The following is a 22180-nucleotide window of genomic DNA, read 5'->3' on the forward strand; positions in this document are numbered from 1 at the left end:
CCAACAGGAGAGAATCTAACCATTTCCCCTTGATATTCAACGGCTACTTCCCCCACTGTCATCATACTGACCAGAAACTGAACTGGACCAGCCATATAAACACTGTGGTTACAAGAGCAGGTCAGAGACTGGGAATCCTGCTGTGCATAACTCCTCCTGACTCCTCAAAGCCTGTCCACCATCTACAAGTCGGGAGTGTGATGGAAAACTCTCCACTTGCCTGGATGAGTGTAGCTCCGACAACACTCAAGAAGCTCAACACCATCTATGGGTGGCACAGTGGTTGGCACAGTGGTTGGCACTGCTGCCTCACAGCGCCAGGGACCTGGGTTCAATTCCGGCCTCGGGTCATTGTCTGTGTGGAGTTTGCACATTCTCCCCGTGTCAAATCTGGATTTGGTAATTTCACTATAAGGAGGATGTGGAAGCGCTGGAAAGAGTGCAGAGGAGATTTACCAGGATGCTGCCTGGTTTGGAGGGTAGGTCATATGAGGAAAGGTTGAGGGAGCTAGGGCTGTTCTCTCTGGAGCGGAGGAGGCTGAGGGGAGACTTAATAGAGGTTTATAAAATGATGAAGGGGATAGATAGAGTGAACGTTCAAAGACTATTTCCTCGGGTGGATGGAGCTATTACAAGGGGGCATAACTATAGGGTTCGTGGTGGGAGATACAGGACGGATATCAGAGGTAGGTTCTTTACGCAGAGAGTGGTTGGGGTGTGGAATGGACTGCCTGCAGTGATAGTGGAGTCAGACACTTTAGAAACATTTAAGCGGTTATTGGATAGGCACATGGAGCACACCAGGATGATAGGGAGTGGGATAGCTTGATCTTGGTTTCAGATAAAGCTCGGCACAACATCGTGGGCCGAAGGGCCTGTTCTGTGCTGTACTGTTCTATGTTCTATGTAATGAGGCAGACTTGATTAAGGAACTTCAGGTGAAGGAACCCTTAGGGAGCAATGACCACAATATGATAGAATTTACCCTGCAGTTTGAGCTGGAATCAGATGTAACAGTATCACAATTAAATAAAGGTAGCTACAAAGACGTGAGGGAGGAGCTGGCCAGAGTTGATTGGAAAAGGAGTCCAGCGGGGAAGACAGTGGTACAGCAATGGCAGGAGATTTTGGGGGTTATTCGGGAGGCAGAACAGAAATTCATCCCAAGGAGAAGGAAACATGCTAAGGGGAGGACGAGGCATCCATGGCTGACGAGGGAAGTCAAGGACAGCAAAAAAGCAAAAGAAAAAGCATACAAAGTGGCGAGGATTAGCGGGAAGCCAGAGGATTGGGAAGCCTTTAAAATCAAGCAGAGGACAACTAAAAAAGCAATAAGGGGGGAGAGGATGGAATATGAGTGTAAGCCAGCTCGCGATATAAAAGAAGATAGGAAGAGTTTTTTTCAATATATAAAAGGTAAGAGAGAGGCAAAAATAGCCATTGGACCGCTGGAAAATGAGGCTGGAGAAGTAATAATAGGAAACAAAGCAATGGCAGAGGAACTGAATAGTTAATTTGAATCAGTCTTCACGGTCGAAGGCACCAGTGAGATTCCAGAGCTCCAGGAGAGTCAGGGGGCACAGGTGAGGGCAGTGGCCATCACCAAGTAGAAGGTTCTGGAGAAATTGAAAGGTCTGAAGGTGGATAAATCACCTGGACCGGATGGACTACACCCCAGGGTTCTAAAAGAGATAGCTGAGGAAATTGTGGAGGCATTGGTGGTGATCTTTCATGAATCACTGGAGGCAGGGAGGGTCCCAGAGGACTGGAAAGTAGCTGATGTAACACCACTGTTTAAGTAGGGAGGGAGGCAGCAGATGGGAAATTATAGGCCAGTGAGCCTGACTTCAATCATTGGCAAGATTTTAGAGTCCATTACTAAAGATGAGATTGCGGAGTACTTGGAAGTGCATGATAAAATAGGACTGAGTCAGCACGGCTTCTTCAAGGGGAGGTCATGTCTGACAAATCTGGTAGAGTTCTTTGAGGGGGTAACAAGGAAATTAGATAAAGGAGAACCAGTGGACGTGATTTATTTAGATTTCCAGAAGGCCTTTGACAAGGTGCCGTATAGGAGACGGTTAAATAAGTTAAGCACCCATGGTGTTAATGGTAATATCCTGGCATGGATAGAGGATTTTCTGACTTGCTGGAGGCAAGAGAGTGGGGATAAAGGGGTCTTTTTCAGGATGGCAGCCGGTGACTAGTGGTGTGCCTCAAGGGCCAGTGCTGGGACCACAACTTTTCACAATATACATTAATGATTTGGAGGAAGGAACTGAAGGCACTGTTGCTAAGATATGTAGAGGGACAGGTAGTATTGAGGAAGCAGGGGGGCTGCAGAAGAACTTGGACAGGTTAGGAGAGTGGGCAAAGAAATGGCAGATGGAATACGATGTGGAAAAGTGAGGTTATGCACTTTTGAATGAGAAATGGAGGCATAGACTATTTTCTAAATGGGAAATACTTAGGAAATCAGAAACACAAAGGGACTTGTTCAAGATTCTCTTAAGGTTAACGTGCAGGTTCAGTCGGCAGTTAGGAATGCAAATGCAATGTTAGCATTCATGTCAAGAGGGCGAGAATACAAGAGCAGGGATGTACTTCTGAGGCTGTATAAGGCTCTGGTCAGACTCCATTTGGAGTATTGTGAGCAGTTTTGGACCCCGTATTTAAGGAAGATGTACTGGACTTGGAAAGGGTCCAGAGGAGGTTCACCAGAATGATCCCTGGAATGAGGAACTTGTCGTATGAGGAAAGGTTGAGGACTCTGGGTCTGTACTCATTGGAGTTTAGAAGGATGAGGAGGGATCTTATTGAAACTTACAGGATACTGCATGGCCTGGATAGAGTGGACATGGAGAGGATGTTTCCACTAGTAGGAAAAACTAGAACCAGAGGGCACAACCTCAGGCTAAAGGGACGATCCTTTAAAACAGATGAGGTGGAATTATTTCAGCCAGAGTGTGGTGAATACAAAGAACAAAGAACAAAGAACAAAGAACAATACAGCACAGGAACAGGCCCTTCGGCCCTCCAAGCCCGCGCCGCTCCCCGGTCCAGGATTGAATCCTGAATCCAGGATCCCCGCCCATTTTTCCAGCCTATCTACATACCAATATCCTTTCCACCGAGCTGTCCCTCACAGCTACGATGCTTTGTTCATTACAACCTATTAACTTACCCCCACCCCCCCATTCCAGACCATGTGATCTCCAGGGAGAGGCGAAAACCCAGAGTGAAAAACCCCAGGGCCAATATGGGGAAAAAAAAAAATCTGGGAAATTCCTCTCCGACCCCCTGAGGCGATCGAAACGAGTCCAGGAGATCACAATGGCCCCGATCGGAAAATGCTTCCCAACCCTAGTCATTTCCACTTCCACGAACACCATATGAATTCCCTGCCCCCGAGACAGGTTCCCAACTATCCGCAGTCTCACTCTGTACTGGCACCAGCAAGATGATCGTAGAATGAAGCCTTGAAACGAGACACCAGGAACAATTAGCCCGCGCCGCTCCCTGGTCCAAACTAGACCACTCTTTTGTATCCCTCCATTCCCACTCCGTTCATATAGCTGTCTAGATAAGTCTTAAACGTTCCCAGTGTGTCCGCCTCCACCACCTTGCCCGGCAACACATTCCAGGCCCCCACGACCCTCTGTGTGAAATATGTCCTTCTGATATCTGTGTTAAACCTCCCCCCCTTCACCTTGAACCTATGACCCCTCGTGAACGTCACCACCGACCCGGGGAAAAGCTTCCCACCGTTCACCCTATCTATGCCTTTCATAATTTTATACACCTCTATTAAGTCTCCCCTCATCCTCCGTCTTTCCAAGGAGAACAATCCCAGTTTCCCCAATCTCTCCTCATAACCAAGCCCCTCCATACCAGGCAACATCCTGGTAAACCTCCTCTGTACTCTCTCCAAAGCCTCCACGTCCTTCTGGTAGTGTGGCGACCAGAACTGGACGCAGTATTCCAAATGCGGCCGAACCAACGTTCTATACATCTGCAACATCAGACCCCAACTTTTATACTCTATGCCCCGTCCTATAAAGGCAAGCATGCCATATGCCTTCTTCACCACCTTCTCCACCTGTGACGTCACCTTCAAAGATCTGTGGACTTGCACACCCAGGTCCCTCTGCGTCTCTACACCCTTTATGGTTCTTCCATTTATCGTGTAGCTCCTCCCTACATTATTCCCACCAAAATGCATCACTTCGCATTTATCAGGATTGAACTCCATCTGCCATTTCCTTGCCCAAATTTCCAGCCTAAATCTGTGGAACTCTTTGCCGCAGAAGGCTGTGGAGGCCAGGTCATTGAGTGTCTTTAAGATCGAGATAGATAGGTTCTTGATTAATAAGGGGACCAGGGGTTATGGGGAAAAGACAGGAGAATGGGGATGAGAAAAATATCAGCCATGATTGAATGGTGAAGCAGACTCGATGGGCCGAGTGGCCTAATTCTGCTCCTGTGTCTATGGTCTTATGGTGACTGCATGGGTTTCCTCCGGGTGCTCCGGTTTCCTCCCAGTCCAAAGATGTGCGGGTTAGGTGGATTGACCATGCTAAATTGCCCCTAGTGTCAGAGGGATTAGAAGGGTAAATTTGAAAGGTTATGGAAAAAGAGTCGGAGTGGGATTGTGTTTGGTCCAGACTTGATGGGCCGAATGGCCTCCTTCTGCTCTGTAGGGATTCTATGACAAAGCAGTCTGCTTGATTGGCATCCCATTCACCATCTTCAACATTCACTTCCTCCATCACGGAGGCTCAGTAGCAGCCGTGTGTACCATCTACAAGATGCACTGCAGCAACTCACCAAGGCTTCTTTGACAGCACCTTCCAAACTTGTGACCTCTGCCAGCTAGAAGGAACAAGGGCAGCAGACACATGGGAACACCATCACCTGTGAGTTCCCCTCCAAGTGACTCATCATCCTGACTCGGAAATATATCGGCCATTCCTTCAATGTCGCTGTGTCAAAATCCTGTAACTCCCTTCCTAACAGTGTTGTGGGTATACCTACACTACCGGGACTGCAGTGGTTCAAGAAGGCAGCTCACCACCACCTTCTCAAGGGGCAAATAGGGATGGCAATAAATCCTAGGCCTAGCTAACGAGTGAGGGGACGTTAGGGAAGGAAAGAGTTATCCGCGCACACTTCGATCTGAGTGCGTACCGGGAATTCGGAAAATTTTGACGTCATTGTCTTGTATCCACAGGGACAGGAGAACCACGCTGGCCGATATTGTGGAGCAAATTCAGGAGAAGGAGGCCCAGGTGAGTGAGATCAGGTGTGAGACGGTGGATGGCACAGTGGTTAGCACTGTTGCCTCACAGCGCCAGGGAAATGGGTTCAATTCTGGCCTCGGGTCACTGTCAGTGCAGAGTCTGCACATTCTCCCCACGTCCGGTTTTGTGAAGGGGAGGTCGTGTCTCACGAACTTGATCGAGTTTTTCGAGGAAGTGACGAAGATGATTGATGAGGGTAGGGCAGTGGATGTTGTCTACATGGACTTCAGTAAGGCCTTTGACAAGGTCCCTCATGGCAGACTGGTGCAGAAGGTGAAGTCGCATGGGATCAGAGGTGAGCTGGCAAGGTGGATACAAAACTGGCTCGGTCAAAGAAGACAGAGGGTAGCAGTGGAAGGGTGCGTTTCTGAATGGAGGGCTGTGACAAGGGGTGTTCCTCAGGGATCAGTGCTGGGACCTTTGCTGTTTGTAACATATATAAATGATTTGGAGGAAAATGTAACTGGATTGATTAGTAAGTTTGCGGACGACACAAAGGTTGGTGGATTTGCGGATAGCAATGAGGACCATCAGAGGATACAGCACGATATAGATCAGTTGGAGACTTGGGCGGAGAAATGGCAGATGGAGTTTAATCCGGACAAATGTGAGGTAATGCATTTTGGAAGGTCTAATACAGATAGGAAATATACAGTAAATGGCAGAACCCTTAGGAGTATTGATAGGCAGAGGGATCTGGGTGTACGGGTACACAGGTCACTGAAAGTGGCAATGCAGGTGGAGAAGGTAGTCAAGAAGGCATACGGCATGCTTGCCTTCATCGGCCGGGGCATTGAGTTTAAAAATTGGCAAGTCATGTTGACGCTTTATAGAACCTTAGTGAGGCCGCACTTGGAATATAGTGTTCAATTCTGGTCGCCACACTACCAGAAAGATGTGGAGGCTTTGGAGAGGGTACAGAAAAGATTTATCAGGGTGTTGCCTGGTATGGAGGGCATTAGCTATGAGGAGAGGTTGGAGAAACTTGGTTTGTTCTCACTGGAGCGACGGAGGTTGAGGGGAGACCTGATAGAAGTCTACAAGATTATGAGAGGCATGGACAGAGTGGATAGTCAGAAGCTTTTTCCCAGGGTGGAAGAGTCAATTACTAGGGGGCACAGGTTTAAGGTGCGAGGGGCAAGGTTTAAAAGAGATGTACGAGGCAGATTCTTTACACAGAGAGTGGTGGGTGCCTGGAACTCGTTGCCGGGGAGGTAGTTGATGTGCTATCAATTAGGCAAAAGACTACTTGTGTGCCAATACAACTGTAGGCTTTTATTCATAACAGAATCAGGAGCGCATCCCAACAGGTAACCAACCTGGACTGAACAAAGGGGAGGAGACAGCCACCTTTACACTAGGTGACAAGGGGAGGAGCCGAGCCGGCAGGGGATGTGTCCAGGCATAACAAACACACAACGGTGGTCCATGTAGGACAAAGGCACAACTGAAGTCCACCACAGTAGTGGAAGCGGATACGGTAGTGACTTTTAAGGGGTGTCTTGACAAGTACATGAATGAGATGGGAATAGAGGGATATGGTCCCCAGAAGCGTAGGGGGTTTAGTTCAGTCGGGCAGCATGGCTGGTGCAGGCTTGGAGGGCCGAAGGGCCTGTTCCTGTGCTGTAATTTTCTTTCTTCTTTGTTCTTTGTCTGCATGGGTTTCCTCTGGGCGCTCCGGTTTCTCCCACAGTCCCACAAAGATATGCTGATTAGGTGCATTGGTCGTGCTAAATTCTCCCTCAGTGTACCCAAACGGGCGCCGGAGTGTGGCGACTAGGGGATTTTCACTGTAACTTCATTGCAGTGTTAATGTAAGCCTACTTGTGATACTAATAAATAAACTTCAGTAGCTGGGTAGAATGAGTTCCCGCTTTTTAAATACTGAAGCTGCTGACTCTTCGTGGTGCCTTGCAGTCTTTGAACTGGGTTCAATGCTGACCCTGTGAGGGTGGCTTCAGCTCCTCTCTTTATTCTGTTGCATGCCACACTCTCACAGGCTGAAAGCAAACTGCGGAACCAAAGTATTAAAGATTATGACTGGAGTTATTGACTAGAGGAAATACAAAGAACAAAGTAAAGTATGGCACAGGAACAGGCCCTTCAGCCCTCCAAGCCTGTGCCAATCCTGATGCCCTAACTAAATTTAAAAAAAACCTTCTTCCCTTACTTGTATCCCTCTATTCGCTCCCTATTCATGCACCCATCCATATGCCTCTTAAACGTTGCTAATGTGCCTGCTTCCACCACCTCCTCTGGCAGCGCGTTCCAGGCACCCACCCCTCTCTGCGTGAAAAGCTTCCTCCACACATCTCCCTTAAACTTTCCCCCTCTCACCTTGAACCTGTGCCCCCTTGTAATTGATACTTCCACCCTGGGAAAAAGCCTTTGACTATCCACCCTGTCTATGATGTGGAGATGCTGGCGTTGGACTGGGATGGGCACAGTAAGAATTCTCACAACTCCAGGTTAAAATCCAACAGGTTTATTTGGTATCACAAGCTTTCGGAGCGCTGTTCCTTCACCACTCACCTGATGAAGGAGCGGCGCTGCGAAAGCTCGTGATATCAAATAAATCTGTTGGACTTTAACCTGGGGTTGTGAGACTTCTTACTGTGCCCACCCTGTCTATTCCCCTTGTAATTTTGTAGACCTCTATCAGGTCTCCCCTCAGCCTCCATCTTTCCAGTGAAAACAATCCTAGTTTATTCAACCTCTTCTCATAGCCAACACCCTCGAGACCAGGCAACATCCGGATGAACCTTCTTTGCATTCTGTCCAAAGCTTCCATGTCCTTCGGGTAGTGTGGTGACCAAAACTGCATGCAATACTCCAAATGCGGCCTAACCAAGGTTTTATATAGCTGCAACATGGTTTCCCAACACTTGTACTCAATTGGTGAGAGGGCTTTGACAAAGAACATGAGTAACTTTGGTCACTTCACTGGATATCCGTGCCTGGCGAGAGGTGATGAAGGAATACATTCTCAGGAATGTACACTGTGAACTGAGCCTCTAAGGTGCCCTGGGTTCAGAGTATAGAATACCATGACAGTCGTCATCTGGGACTAAGTAATAAAGAGGCTGTCACCTTGATTAGAATCAAAGGCAGGAAAATGGGCGCAGGGTGGCACAGCGGTTAGCACTCACTGCTTCCTCACAGCACCAGGGACCCGGGTTCAATTCCAGCCTTGGGTGACTGCCTGTGTGGAGTTTGCACGTTCTCCCCCGTGTCTGCATGGGTTTCCTCCAGATGCTCCAATTTCCTCCCATAGTCCAAAAGATGTGCTGGTTATGTGGACTGTCCATGCGCAATTGCTCCTGAGTGTCCCAAGGTGTGTAGGTTAGGGGGATTAGCAGGATAAATAAGTTTATTTATTAGTCACAAGTAGGCTTACATTAATACTGCAATGAAGTTACTGTGAAAATCCCCTAGTTGCCACACTCCGGTGCCTGTTCGGGTACACCGAGGGAGAATTTAGCACGGCCAATGCATCTAATCAGCACGTCTTTCGGACATCTTTCGAAATATGTGGGGCTAGAGGGATAGGGCCTGGGTGGGATGCTCTGTTGGAGAGTTGGTGCAGACTCGATGGGCTGAATAGCCTCTGTCTGCACTGTAGGGATTCTTGATAACCCGTTGACTAACTATGTCAGACTTATCTATAATATAGTCCAACCTATTGTATAATCTATAGTTTTTTAAAAATTCTTTCATGGGATTTGGGCATCGCTGCCCGTGTCCGTGTCTCGCTCGGCCATTTCAGAGGGCACTTAAGAGTCGACCACATTGTTTGTGTGTCTGGAGTCACATGTAGGTCAGACCGGGTAAGGACAGCAGATTTCCTTCCCTAAAGGACATTAGTGAACCAGATGGGTTTTTACAGTTGACATTACTTTCTATTTCTAGATTTTTTAAAATTGGATTTAATTCTGCCGTGATGGGATTCTAACCCAGGTCCTCAGAGCTTAGAAGAGTGAGAGGGGACCTCATAGAAACTTTTAAAATTCTAACAGGGTTGGAGAGGGGAGATTCAAAAAGAATGTTCCCATTGGTGAGGGAGTCCGGAACCAGGGGTCATAGTTTGAGGATAAGGGGTAAACCTTTTAGGACTGAGGGGAGGAGAAATTTCTTCACCCAGAGGGTGGTGAATGTGTGGAATTCACTACCACAGAATGTAGTTGAGGCCAAAACATTGTGTGATTTCAAGAAGAAATTAGATATAGCTCTTGGGGCTAAAGGGATATGGGGGGGAAGATGGGAATCAGGACATTGAATTTGATGATCAGCCTTGTTCAAAATGAATGGCGGAGCAGGCTCGAAGGGCCGAATGGCCTACTCCTACTTCTAGTTTTTGTGTTTCTATATTACCCTGAGTCTCTGAATTACTAGCCAGGCAACAGTACCTCTACAGCATTGCCTCCCGTAGTATAGTGTAATCAATGTAGTGTAACCTATGATAGTGTATAACAATAGTTTGTACATTAATACAGTACCATTAAATGTCCCAAAGTGCCCATAAATCATATGTTCAAATGTAGCTGGACTGGGAGGTAGTGTAATCCAGCACGAGGCTGATTGGTAAACGGGATTGGTGAGTCAGGGTACAGGCAACAAGTAACTCGGGTTTACGTAGGATGGAAGGTGAGGAAGCCAGGGAGGTGAATATTCAAATAGTCAAGTCTAGAGTGAACAAAGGCCGAGAAGGAGTCACGGCAGCTGACCTGAAACAGAAGCTTAGTCAGTCAACATTACAGAAATTAAACTCGACAACGGGGCAAATGTGACATTATTTTGATTTGATTTATTATTGTCACATGTATTAGTATACAGTGAAAAGTATTGTTTCTTGCTCGTTATACAGACAAAGCATACCATTCATAGAGTACATTGGAGCGAAGGAAAGGAGAGGGTGCAGAATGTAGTGTTACAGTCATAGCTAGGGTGTAGAGAAAGATCAACTCAATATAAGGTAGGTCCATTCAAAAGTCTGATGGCAGCAGGGAAAAAGCTGTTCTTGAGTCAGTTGGTAAGTGTCCTCAGACTTTTGTATCTTTTTTCCCGATGGAGGAAGGTGGAAGAGAGAATGTCCGGGGTGCGTGGGGTCCTTGATTATGCCGGCTGCTTTTCCGAGGCAGCGGGAAGTGTAGACAGAGTCAATGGATGGGATGCTGGTTTCCGTGGATGGATTGGGCTACATTCACAACCTTTTGTAGTTTCTTGCGGTCTTGGTCAGAGCAGGAGCCCATACCGAGCTGTGATACAACCAGAAATAATGCTTTTCTGTGGTGCATCTGTAAAAGTTGGTGAGAGTTGTAGTTGGCATGCCAAATTTCCTTAGCCTCCTGAGAAAGTAGAGGCGTTGCTAGGCTTTCTTAACTGTAGCATTGGTGTGGATGGACAGGTAAGGTTGTTGGTGATCTGGACACCAAGAAACTTGAAGCTCTCGACCATTTCCACTTCATTCCCCATTGATGTCGACAGGGGCATGTCCTCCACTACGCTTCCTGAAGTCGATGACTTCATAGTATAGCCTATGATACAGGGTGATCCGTAATACATTGTAACCTATGATATAGTATCATGTATGATAGAGTGTAATCACTGATCAATTTACGAAGTAAAATTTCTCAGGGATCTGTACTGGGGATGAGGAATTGACCAAATTTGTTCGGACCATTCTCTCTAGCTGGCTTCCCTTTTCTCTGATATCAGGATCCTTTTTTCAAATAGCTGGAGGACAGAGGTAAGGAGCCAGATGTTGCTGTCAAAATAACTGCGAGGGTTAATGCCATCACCATAAGTTCCATGCAAATGGTGCAGAACAGTGGGCCGATGTGCAGTTAATCGTGAAGACTCAAAGATTGCTGTCCAAAGTTGCACTCTCCCGCCATTATCTTCAACAGAAACAGCATCTCCGTGCCAATCTTTCCCAGGAGTTACATTGAATGGTGCGAAGTTTCTATACGTACCTAATCGACACAGTCTAAACTCACCACTGAACAAGTAACTAGTAGCATGAGGCAGTGGTGTAGTGATATTGTCACTGGGCTAGTAATCTAGAGATCCAGGATAATGCTCTAGGGACGGGGGTTTGAATCCCAATGCTGAAATTTGAATTCAGTAAAAATCTGGAATTAAGAATCTACTGATAATCATCAAACCATTGTCGATTGTCGGAGAAACCCATCTGGTTCACTAATGTCTTTTAGGGAAGGAAATCTGCCGTCCTTACCTGGTCTGACCTACATGTGACTCCAGAGCCAGAGCAACGTAGTTGACTCTGAAATGCCCTCATGGATGGGCAATAAATGCTGTTCCAGCCAGCGCTGCCCACATCTCATGAATTCTTTTTTAAAAAACTATTAGCTACTGCCAGTCAATCTCTCTGACACTGAAAATTATGCTTCACAAGTGTGGAGTCTCATTTCTTAAGCTTTTGAAATTTTTCAGAAATTTTAAAAAAATCAAACTTAAAATTTGACATTTTACTTTTCCTTTGTCTCTATCTCTCACACTAATCTTACTTTCTTTCCTCTTCCTTCATCTGATCTGACTCCAATCCATCGTCCTTCTAACTCAGTCCTCGGGTGGGATTTTCCAATCCAGTCCGCCGCGGGAATCGTTGTGGGCGGGAGGGAAAGTCTGACGGACCAGCAGCTGTCCTCGGCTGCGGGGGTGGGGAGGTTCCTATCCTGCGGTAGGCAAGACCAGAAAATCCAGTCCTTTGTTTCTCAATCCTTAAATCTCATTGGTTAAGGAGATGTACGGTTTGTCCAATTGTCCACTGAAGTTCCAGATGCCCGATTACCCCACGACCAAGATAAACTTGTCCTTCCAGCAATGTAAGGGGCAAAAATGCTTAGAACCAAAGGGTGGTGGGAAAGTTGTAATGGCCAATGTCTTGCTCCAGGAAGGTCAGGCCCCACTCTGTAACTTTGATTTTTGACATAGCGTGACAAGTGAAAAATTGATCTCTTTTTCCACAGGGCCGCGATTCGTCTCTGTCTGTTGGGCTGCCAAATGGAATTGAGAAACTTCCGGAAAGAACCCCACGCCCAGACAGACCACGAGCGAGAGACAGGCCGAAGCCCAGGAGGAGACCGCGACCGAAGGATCCAAACCAGCCGGTCGGAGAAACTCGTCGATCCCGCTCTGCGCCATCGCCCCAGAATAGTGCTGCGTTGCCACCACCGGTGACACACACAGCAGAGCAAGAGGGAATCCTCGCTCGTAAACATGAACTGGAGGCTTCCAATAAAAAATCATCCAGCAGGTAGTACACCAGATATAGAACAAAGAACAGTACAGCACAGGAGCAGGCCCTTCGGCCCTCCAAGCCTGTGCCAATCACGATGCCCTAACTAAATTAAAAAAGAACCTTCTGCCCTTACTCAGTCCATATCCCTCTATCCAGCCTATTCATGTACCCTTCCAGTTGCCTCTTAAATGTTGCTAATGTGCCTGCTTCCACCACCTCCTCTGGCAGCGCGTTCCAGACACCCACCACTCTCTGCGTGAAAAACTTCCCCTGCACATCTCCCTTAAACTTTCCCCACTCACCTTGAACCTGTGCCCCCTTGTAATTGACACTTCCACCCTGGGGAAAAAGCCTCCACCCTGTCTGTGCCTCTCATAATTTTGTAGACCTCTATCAGGTCTCCCTTCAGCTCCATCTTTCCAGTGAAAACAATCCTAGTTTATTCAATCTCTCTTCGTAGCCAACACTCTCGATACCAGGCAACATCCTTGTGAACCTTCTCTGCACTCTCTCCAAAACTTTCACGTCCTTTTGGTAGTGTGGCGACCAGAACTGCACGCAATACTCCAAATGCGGCCTAACCAAGGTTTATATAGCTGCAACATGGTTTCCCAATAGTAGACCATTCGGCCCTTCAAGTCTGCCCTAGCATCCAATAACAATCATGGCTGATCTATGCCGTGCTCATCTCCTTTCCTGTGCCATTTCCCCGATGCCCTCAATTCCTCGATCTATCAAATATTTATCCACCTCCACTTTGAATACGTCTAATGATCCAACAACTCTTGGGGCAGAGAATTCCAGAGATTCACCACCCTCTGCGAGTAGAAATTTCTCCGCACCTCAGTTTTAACTGACCGGCCCTTTATCTTGTAGCTGTGTCCCCTAGTTCAAGACTCTCCCACTTAATCCCACATCTTTGGAGTGTGGGAGGAACCCGGAGCACCCAGAGGAAACCCACGCAGACACGGGGAGAAGGTGCAAACTCCACACAGTCACCGAGTTGGACCCTGGCGCTGTGAGGCATCAGTGCTAACCACTGTGCCACCGTGTCCACCCAAAGTGGGGCTTGAACCCACGACCCTGAGATTAAGAGTTGCGTGCTCTACTAGAGCTAACCGGACCCAGAGGGCATGTGCGTGAGTCGGCAATGCCCCCGCTGACAACCCAGAAGGCAATTTTAAATTAATTAAGCAGCAATTGACTGGGGTTTTATGTGGCGCATCTGCTTTTACGATTGGCGGGAGAGTTGATTGGCCAGACGGCCTTTGCGTTTTACCTGTAGCCTCGATCCAGGGCAGGCTGCAAGGCCTGGACCCAAATAAAATTAACAAATGTGTCTGGGGACTGAGGTCTGTGGATGCCTGTGCTGCCGAGACACTCGTGCCAGAGTTTTTCCACTAATATTTTTTTTACAGGTCTGCAGGTCCCTCAGACAGCCCCACAGTGACTGTCCCCCTCCCCGAGGGAGCACATTGGAAGCCCGAACCCTCCCGGGGCCCCGCACATTCCAGCAGCATGCCACCTCTGCCAGAGCATGATTCACGCTAGACGGCCGGTAATTGGCCAACCAGCCTGATATCCCGTTAATAACACCATCTCGGGCGGAGAGAGTTTCACATCCGCTCCCGCCCACGCTGACTTAGGGAGCGCCCCAAACATCAGATTCAGGCCTAAGACTTATTTCCAATTTCAGATTTTATTCATGGAATTTAAATTCCACCAACTGCCGTGGGTGGGATTTGAACCTGTGTCCCCAGAGCATTCACCTGGGCCTCTGGATTACTTGTTTAGGGACATTAGGACGGCACATTGGTTAGCACTGCTCCCTCACAGTCACCAGTGACCCGGGTTCGATTCGGGTCACTGTCTGTGTGGAGTTTGCATGTTCTCCCTGTGTCTGCGTGGGTTTGTGCTCCAGTTTCCTCCCACAGTCCAAAATTGTGTAGGTTAGGTGGATTGGCCATGCTAAATTGCCCCTTAGTGTCCAAAGATGTGCAGGTTAGGTGGATTGGCCATGCTAAATTGCCCCTTAGTGTCCAACGATGTACGGGTTAGGTGGATTGGCCATGCTAAATTGCCCCTTAGTGTCCAAAGATGTATAGGTTAGGTGGATTGGCCATGCTAAATTGCCCCTTAGTGTCCAAAGATGTGTAGGTTGGGGGGCTTAGCGGGGTAAATGTGTAAATAGCGCAGGGGGTCAGGCCTGGGTGGGATGCTCTTTCGCAGATTCCGTGCAGACTTAATGGGCCGAATGGCTTCCTTGCCACTGTTGGGAATTCTATGAATACCGCTCCACCATCCTTACATCCATGACTGTTAGTGGGTATGTCTGTCTGTGTACATCTATGCTTTAGGCCCATACATCGATTTGCCAATAGCTTTCTAAGACAATGTTAAAAAATGAACCAACAAATGTTTTACGGGGCTGTTTCTTTCTGTGACGTGCCCTGGCTGGCTGTCACTCAATGTCATTCTCTTATGGTAGTTTAAATAACTGCTTCTTCTGCTGCCACTCAGGTCCTGGGTCAGTGTGTACTGCGTGATTACGAAAGGGGATCTGGGATTTTATAAAGATGCCAAGAGCTATAAAGCAGGAACGACTTACAGCGGAGAGCCCCTCATCACCCTGAGTGAGTCCACCTGTGAAATCGCCAGCAATTATAAAAAGAAGAAGTTTGTGTTTAAACTCCGGTGAGTATGTTAGCAAGATGGATCCACGTTTGATAAGATTCACTTTAATGTTACATTTGCAAAGTGAAAACAAGTGAAAATGAAATATCACAACAGTCCCAGATGACCATAGGCTGCTCTCCCCTTTTAAGGGGGGGAGCTGACTGGTAGTGATTTTAACCTGAGGTTCACCACACCTCAGGTGAGTGGCAAGGTTGAGAAGGCAGGGCCTTCATAGACAACGCAAGAAATTACAAAGCATTGTGAACGTAGCCCAGTCCATCATGCAAACCCCAGCCTCCCATCCATTGACTCCGTCTACACTTCCCGCTGCCTCGGGAAAAGCAGCCAGCATAATCAAGGACCCCACGCACCCGGACATTCTCTCTTCCACCTTCTTCCTTTGGGAAAAAGATACAAAAGTCTGAGATCACGTACCAAGTGACTCAAGAACAGCTTCTTCCCTGCTGCTGTCAGACTCTTGAATGGACCTACAAATTATTAAGTTGATCTTTCTCTACACCCTAGCTATGACTGTAACACTACATTCTGCACTTTCTTCTTTCCTTCTCCCCTATGTACTCAATGAATGGTATGTTTTGTCTGTATGGTGTGCAAGAACAATGCTTTTCACTGTATCCCAATACATGTGACAATAATAAATCAAAATCAACCTCAACCGGTATTGGAAATTGAACCCATGCTATGGGCATCATGAACCAGCCAATTGAGCTATCTGACTCCCCTTTTGAAAACATGTAGGCAAATAAAAACTAATTGAGTCATTTAAAGCCCCTAAATGAGACTCTGTAACAAAAAACAAAAATGTTTGTCCCCTATTGGACTTATTAGTGACAGACAGCATGGTTTTGTGAAGGGGAGGTCATGCCTCCCTAACTTGATCGAGTTTTTCGAGGAAGTGACGAAGATGATAGATGAGGGAAAGGCAGTGGATGTTGTGTACATGGAATTCAGTGAAGCCTTTGACAAGGTATCTCATGGTAGACTGGTACAAAAGGAGAAGTCACACGGGATCAGAGGAGAGCTGGCAAGATGGATACAGAATTCGCTTGGCCACAGAAGACAGAGGGTAGCAGTAGAGGGGTCTTTTCTGAATGGAAGGCTGTGACTAGCGGTGTTCCACATGGATCAGTTCTGGGACCTTTGTTGTTTGTAGTATATATAAATGATTTGGAGGAAAATATACCTGGTCTGATTAGTAAGTTCGCAGACGACACAAAAATTGGTGGAGTTGCGGATAGTGAAGAGGATTGTCAGAGGAAACAGCAAGATATAGATCGGTTGGAGACTTGGGCAGAGAAATGGCAGATGGAGTTTAATCCGGACAAGTGAGATAATGCATTTTGGAAGGTCCAATGCATGTAGGAATTATACCGTAAATGGTTGAACCCTTAGGAGCATTGACAGGCAGAGAAATCTGAACATACATGTGCACCGATCACTGAAAGTGGCAACGCAAGTGGATAAGGTAGTCACGGAGGTTTACGGCACGCTTGCCTTCATCAGTCGGGGCATTGAGTATAAAAATTGGCAGGTCATGCTGCAGCTGTACAGAACCTTAGTTAGGCCTCATTTAGAATATTGTGTACAATTCTAGTCGCCACACTACCAGAAGGATGTGGATGCTTTGGAGAAGGTACAGAAGAGGTTTACCAGGATGTTGCCTGGTCTGGAGGGCATTAGTTATGAGGAGAGGTTGGATAAACTCGGTTTGTTCTCACTGGAATTATGGAAGTTGAGGGGTGACCTGATAGAGGTTTACATGATTATGAGTGGCATGGACAGAGTGGATAGTTAGATGCTCTTTCCTAGGGTAGAAAAGTCAAGTACTAGGGGACATAGGTTTAAGGTGCGTGGGGAAAAGTTTAGAGAAGATGTGTGAGGCAAGTTTTTTACACAGAGGGTGGTGAATGTCTGGAACGCACTGCCTGGGGAGGTGGTGGGAGTGGGTACGATAGCGGCATTTAAGGGGCATCTAGATGAATACATGAATAGGATGGGAATGGAAGGATATGGACTCTGGAAGTGCAGACGGTTTTAGTTTAGGCAGGCATCACGATCGGCGCAGGCTTGGAGGGCCGAAGGGCCTGTTTCTGTGCTGTACTGTTCTTTGTTCTTTGTATTTATACATGCTCAAAGTACTTCAATAACCAGTGTCCTTCATCGGTGTATCTTAACAATATAACATGCTATTAAAAGGACTGCTGTAACTCATTTTACTGAATACAACTTAGCTGACCACTCACCATCCTCACCAAAGCACATCTATTTCTATTTGCACATTCAAAATTTTGGAAATCTAATAATTGATACATTAAAAGAACATGTTTCATGCAAACGCACTTCTAAAAATGTGTGGGTTTAATTGATTGGCCATGCTAAATTGCCCCTTAGTATCTAAAGATGTGTAAATTAGAAGGATTGGCCATGCTAAATTGCCCCTTAGTATCTAAAGATGTGTAAATTAGGAGGATTGGCCATGCTAAGTTGCCCCTTAGTATCTAAAGATGTGTAGGTTAGGTGGATTGGCCATGATAAATTGCCCCTTAGTATTCAAAGATCTGTAGGTTAGGTGGATTGGCCATGTTAAATTGCCTCTTAGTATTCAAAGATCTGTAGGTTAGGTGGATTGGCCCTGTTAAATTGCCCCTTAGTGTTCAAAGATCTGTAGGTTAGGTGGATTGGCCATGTTAAATTGCCCCTTAGCATTCAAAGATGTGTAGGTTAGGTGGATTGGCCACGTTAAATTGCCCTTTAGTGTCCAAAGATGTGCAGATTAGTGGATTAGCCATGCTAAATTGCCCCTTAGCGTTCAAAGATGTGTAGGTTTGGTGGATTGGCCATGCTAAATTGCCCCTTAGTGTCAGAGGAATTAAGTTACAGGGATCGGGCCTGGGTGGGATTATTGTTGGTGCAGGCTTGATGGGCCAAATGGCTCATCCTTCTGCACTATGGGGATTCTATGATTCTACCCAAGGATAAATGTTTCCCACCCATCAATTGCGTGATGACAGCGGATTAGTACAATTGTCTAGAGACAGTGCAGCATATTTCAATAAACTGTTTCATTCCAGGTTCGATCTGAGCTGTCTCTTGCTCTTTTTAAATACCTTTCTCTTTTTGATTGTGACAGGATGAATGACGGCAGTGAGTACTTGTTTCAGGCCAAGGATGAGGTGAGCCTCGCACTGTGAATGTCATGGCATGGAACCATAAAACATTACAATAAAACCCTCTCAAGAATGTCACAACAGATGAGTGGGGGTGTCCCAGGGATCAGTGTCGGGAAGAGATCCTGAGTGGAAGCGATGGCCTAGTGATCTTATCACTAGATTATTGGTCCAGAAACTCAGCTAATATTCTGGGGACCCGGGTTCAAATCCCGCCACGGCAGATGGTGAATTTGAATTCAATAAAAAATATCTGGCATTAAGAATCTACTGATGACCATGAAACCATTGCTGATTGTCGGAAAATCCCATCTGGTTAACTAATGTCCTTTAGGGAAGGAAATCTGCCGCCCTTACCTGGTCTGGCCGATATGTGACTCCAAAGCCACAACAATGTGGTTGACTCTCAACTGCCCTCAGTCAACGAAGGATGGGCAATAAATACTGGCCAGCCAGCGCCACCATGCCCAATGAATGAATTAAAAAAGGGGTCTCGGGGAGAAGTACTCATTGCAGTGGCACAGGGGGTCAGTGTGGGATGGGGGTGTTCTGACTGGAATGCTTATCTCAGTTGGGCTGCCATTAGGGTTGATCATAGGAAGATACACCCATGTGTATCTGTTGCTCTTGGTCAGAGCGAGGGCTCACACTTGTACAGTGACCATTGCAAAAAAAACGCACTAAATGCATGAAGGAGGTTAACAAACGCTGGATGAAAGAGCAGGTCATGATGGAATAATTGGGTTTTTCTGCCCCCCCCCCCCCGCGCCCCCCCCCAACCCACCACCCCCTCCCCCTAGCGGCATGTTTTCCAATGGTGGAGAGACCCCGCCATTGGCCGGTGGCTGAATCTTCCGGTTCCTCCGATGTCAACGGTGTTTTTCGTCGTTCACCAACTGAGCCACCGGGGAACCCACCATGTGGTGTCTCCATCGGCGGGACTGGAAGATCCCGCCAGCGGAAAGAGATGGAAAATTCAGCCCATTGACTGTAAAGGAATGGAATTTATTGGGTGATAGGCATGGTGACACAATGGTTAGCACTGCTGCCTGGGGCCCGGGTTCCATTCTGACCTTGGGTGATTGTCTGTGTGGAGTTTGCATATTCTTCCCATGCCTGCATGTGTTTCTTCCAAGTGCCCCGGTTTCCTCCCACACTCCAAAGATGTGTAGGTTAGGTGGATTGGCCATGCTAAATTGCCCCTTAGTGTCCAAAGATGTGCAGGTTAGGTGGATTGGCCATGCTAAATTGCCCCTTAGTGTCCAAAGATGTGCAGGTTAGGTGGATTAGCCGTCCTCAATTACCCCTTAGTGTCCAAAGATGTGCAGGTTAGGTGGATTGGCCATGCTAAATTGCCCCTTAGTGTCCAAAGATGTGCAGGTTAGGTGGATTGGCCGTCCTCAATTACCCCTTTGTGTCAGGGAGATTAGCAAGGTAAAGACATGGGGTTGCGGGAATAGGATTTGGGTGGGATTATTGCCGGTGCAGGCTCGATGGGCCGAATGGCCTCTTTCTGCACTTGTAGGGATTCTATGATAGTTCTGGAGGCACTGAGGACTCTCTATATTGGATTATCCCTGGTCAGTTAAGTAGTGGACAAGATGTATAAAATGCATGGAAAACCTACCGTGAGGTGATGACAGGTTTTTGGAAATGTGCTTAACTGATTGTGGCCTCTTCCACGTTCCCCGTTTTTAGGAGGAGATGAACGAATGGATCAAGACTATTTCCACAGCCATTTCAGAGCATGCACAAATTGCTCAGCAGACGGGCCAGGTCCCCCTCACTACCTCCTCCACCGACGAAGGCAATACTAAACGGGACAGTGACCGAAGATTCAGTCTCTTTGGAAAGAAGAAATGAAGACAGGAGACGCCGCGGTTGTCTTTTTTGTCACGCCGATTGGATCCTCGCGGTCGGACAGACCTGGACGGATTCTTGCTTGGCGACGTAGAAATGGTTTCACCCTAAACCAGAGCAACAAGTGTTTTTAATTTTACAATTTCGACAGAATCTTGGACAATTGCAGGTGCGTGAATGGGTATGCGACGATTTTCTATTCAAACACGGTTCAGCTTTTGTTATTCGCAATCGGCTGTTGGCTGGACCTCTCCGACCTCGTGGTGTGGGACTGACGGTGGTGATCGGAAGTTTCAAATCCAACCCGTTTGTCAGGTTTGCTGGGCTTTATCCCCAGTTGCCTCCTATGCCCCGGTTCCAAATCTGTGGATCTGACTCCCAGTTGTTCAGTAGGATCGATGACTAACTGAATGGGAGAGAATGCTCCACACTCATCAGCTCATTTTCCGTTTATTAAGGAAACAAAGTGATCACATCTTAACCTCCTTTGCAAAGATGAACCCTCCAAGGTAACACTTGATTCGACAACACTGACGGAGATAAATGTTTCATTGGAACTGCTGTTGACTTGAATCTCGATTCAACACTGAAATGTAAAGTAACTCATGCCGTTTCTGGTGTTGCAATTTTCTCCCCCTTCCCCCTTTCACAGGGCAATCTGATTTTTAATATTTTACCAAAATGCCTTCCTAAAGTTGGAAATGGAAGGTCCAATGTCATGTCGAGTTGAGGGGTTTTGGCAGAATTAAGGGCTTTTTCTTAGCTCAAACCATGTGGGTCTTGTTCGTCTGTCTTATCCAGGCTGACGTTCGTCGGAGTCGCTTTTTTGAAAAGGGGAGAGGGAGAAAAGTAAGAAGTGTTTGGCTAAGAACGCGCTGATTACATAGAAATACGTAGGGGGTCACAAAATGGGAGCTGGTCATTTGGCACAAAGGTTTGTGTCAGCATTTACTGTCCAACATGTTCCCATGCCTCCCTGTCCTTTACTTCTCTGATCTTTTGATGCTGCTTAAACTAAAGAAGGTAAGAAAAACTCGCAAATGATCTAGACCAATCTTGTAACGTCCGCCTGTCCCCAGTGCAATAATTTTAGTTTGGTGATCATGTGAAATAATGGCCTCAAAATCCATCTCCGTCACAGGGAGAGCAAACAGTGAAACGCGATTGAGTGCAAGGGGGTTGAGTTTTCTCTTGCATGCGTTTTTTTCTAGGCCTAGCTCCGACCCCCATTTGCGTCCCCTTTTCTGCCGTCATGTGCTGAGTCTGGCCTGGAAATTGGGCAATCTCTATAGCAAGGGGACCTGTCTCCTCCTCAGTAAAGAACAGTGCAGCACAGGAAACAGCCGGCGCCCGACACAATACGTCTTTCTAAACTAAAAACCTTTTGCCTCTACGCGGCCCGTATCCATCTATTTCCTGTCCATTCATGTATCTGTCAAGATGCCTCCTAAATGTTGCTGTTGTATCTGCTTCCACCACCTCCTCGGGCAGCGCATTCCAGGCACTGTGTAAAAAAAAAACTTGCCTCACATCTCCTTTAAACTGTCCCCCTTTTACCTTAAACCTATGTTCCCTCGTCATTGCCATTTCTACCCTGGGAAAAAGACTCTGACTATCCATTCTGTCCATGCCTCTCATCATTTTGTAAACTCCTATCAGGTCGCCCCCCCCCCCTCAGCCTCTGGCACCAACAGCTGTAGAGCAGAAAGAGCCGGGTTTGACCAAAGAGCTGAACAAAGGTCTCATGTTGCAGCACAACGGGACTGCGGCAGGGATCGAGTCACTCTGAGTTTTACAGCAAGGAAAGAGGCCCTTCGGCCCATCACGCCTGTGCTGGCCACCAAGCCGTTCGTCCTGAAAAGAGTTATTTTCTAGGATTCTGTGCACCCGCTTTT

The 22180-nt window shown here is 47.1% G+C and overlaps 1 protein-coding gene across 1 annotated transcript in view; it reads left to right on the top strand.

Annotated features, from left to right (window-relative positions):
• Window positions 1-20288, top strand: part of LOC144511098 (spectrin beta chain, non-erythrocytic 1-like) — a 222742-nt gene extending 202454 nt beyond the window's left edge. The window contains exons 31-35 of the mRNA XM_078241075.1: window positions 5231-5288; window positions 12290-12576; window positions 15082-15255; window positions 18389-18431; window positions 20124-20288. Coding sequence (XP_078097201.1) covers window positions 5231-5288; window positions 12290-12576; window positions 15082-15255; window positions 18389-18431; window positions 20124-20288 — 727 coding nt within the window. The remainder of the gene's footprint in view (window positions 1-5230; window positions 5289-12289; window positions 12577-15081; window positions 15256-18388; window positions 18432-20123) is intronic.
• The last annotated feature ends 1892 nt before the right edge of the window (window positions 20289-22180 follow it).

The sequence above is a fragment of the Mustelus asterias genome, chromosome 24, assembly GCF_964213995.1.
Source record: "Mustelus asterias chromosome 24, sMusAst1.hap1.1, whole genome shotgun sequence".
In the NCBI taxonomy this organism is placed as follows: domain Eukaryota; kingdom Metazoa; phylum Chordata; class Chondrichthyes; order Carcharhiniformes; family Triakidae; genus Mustelus; species Mustelus asterias.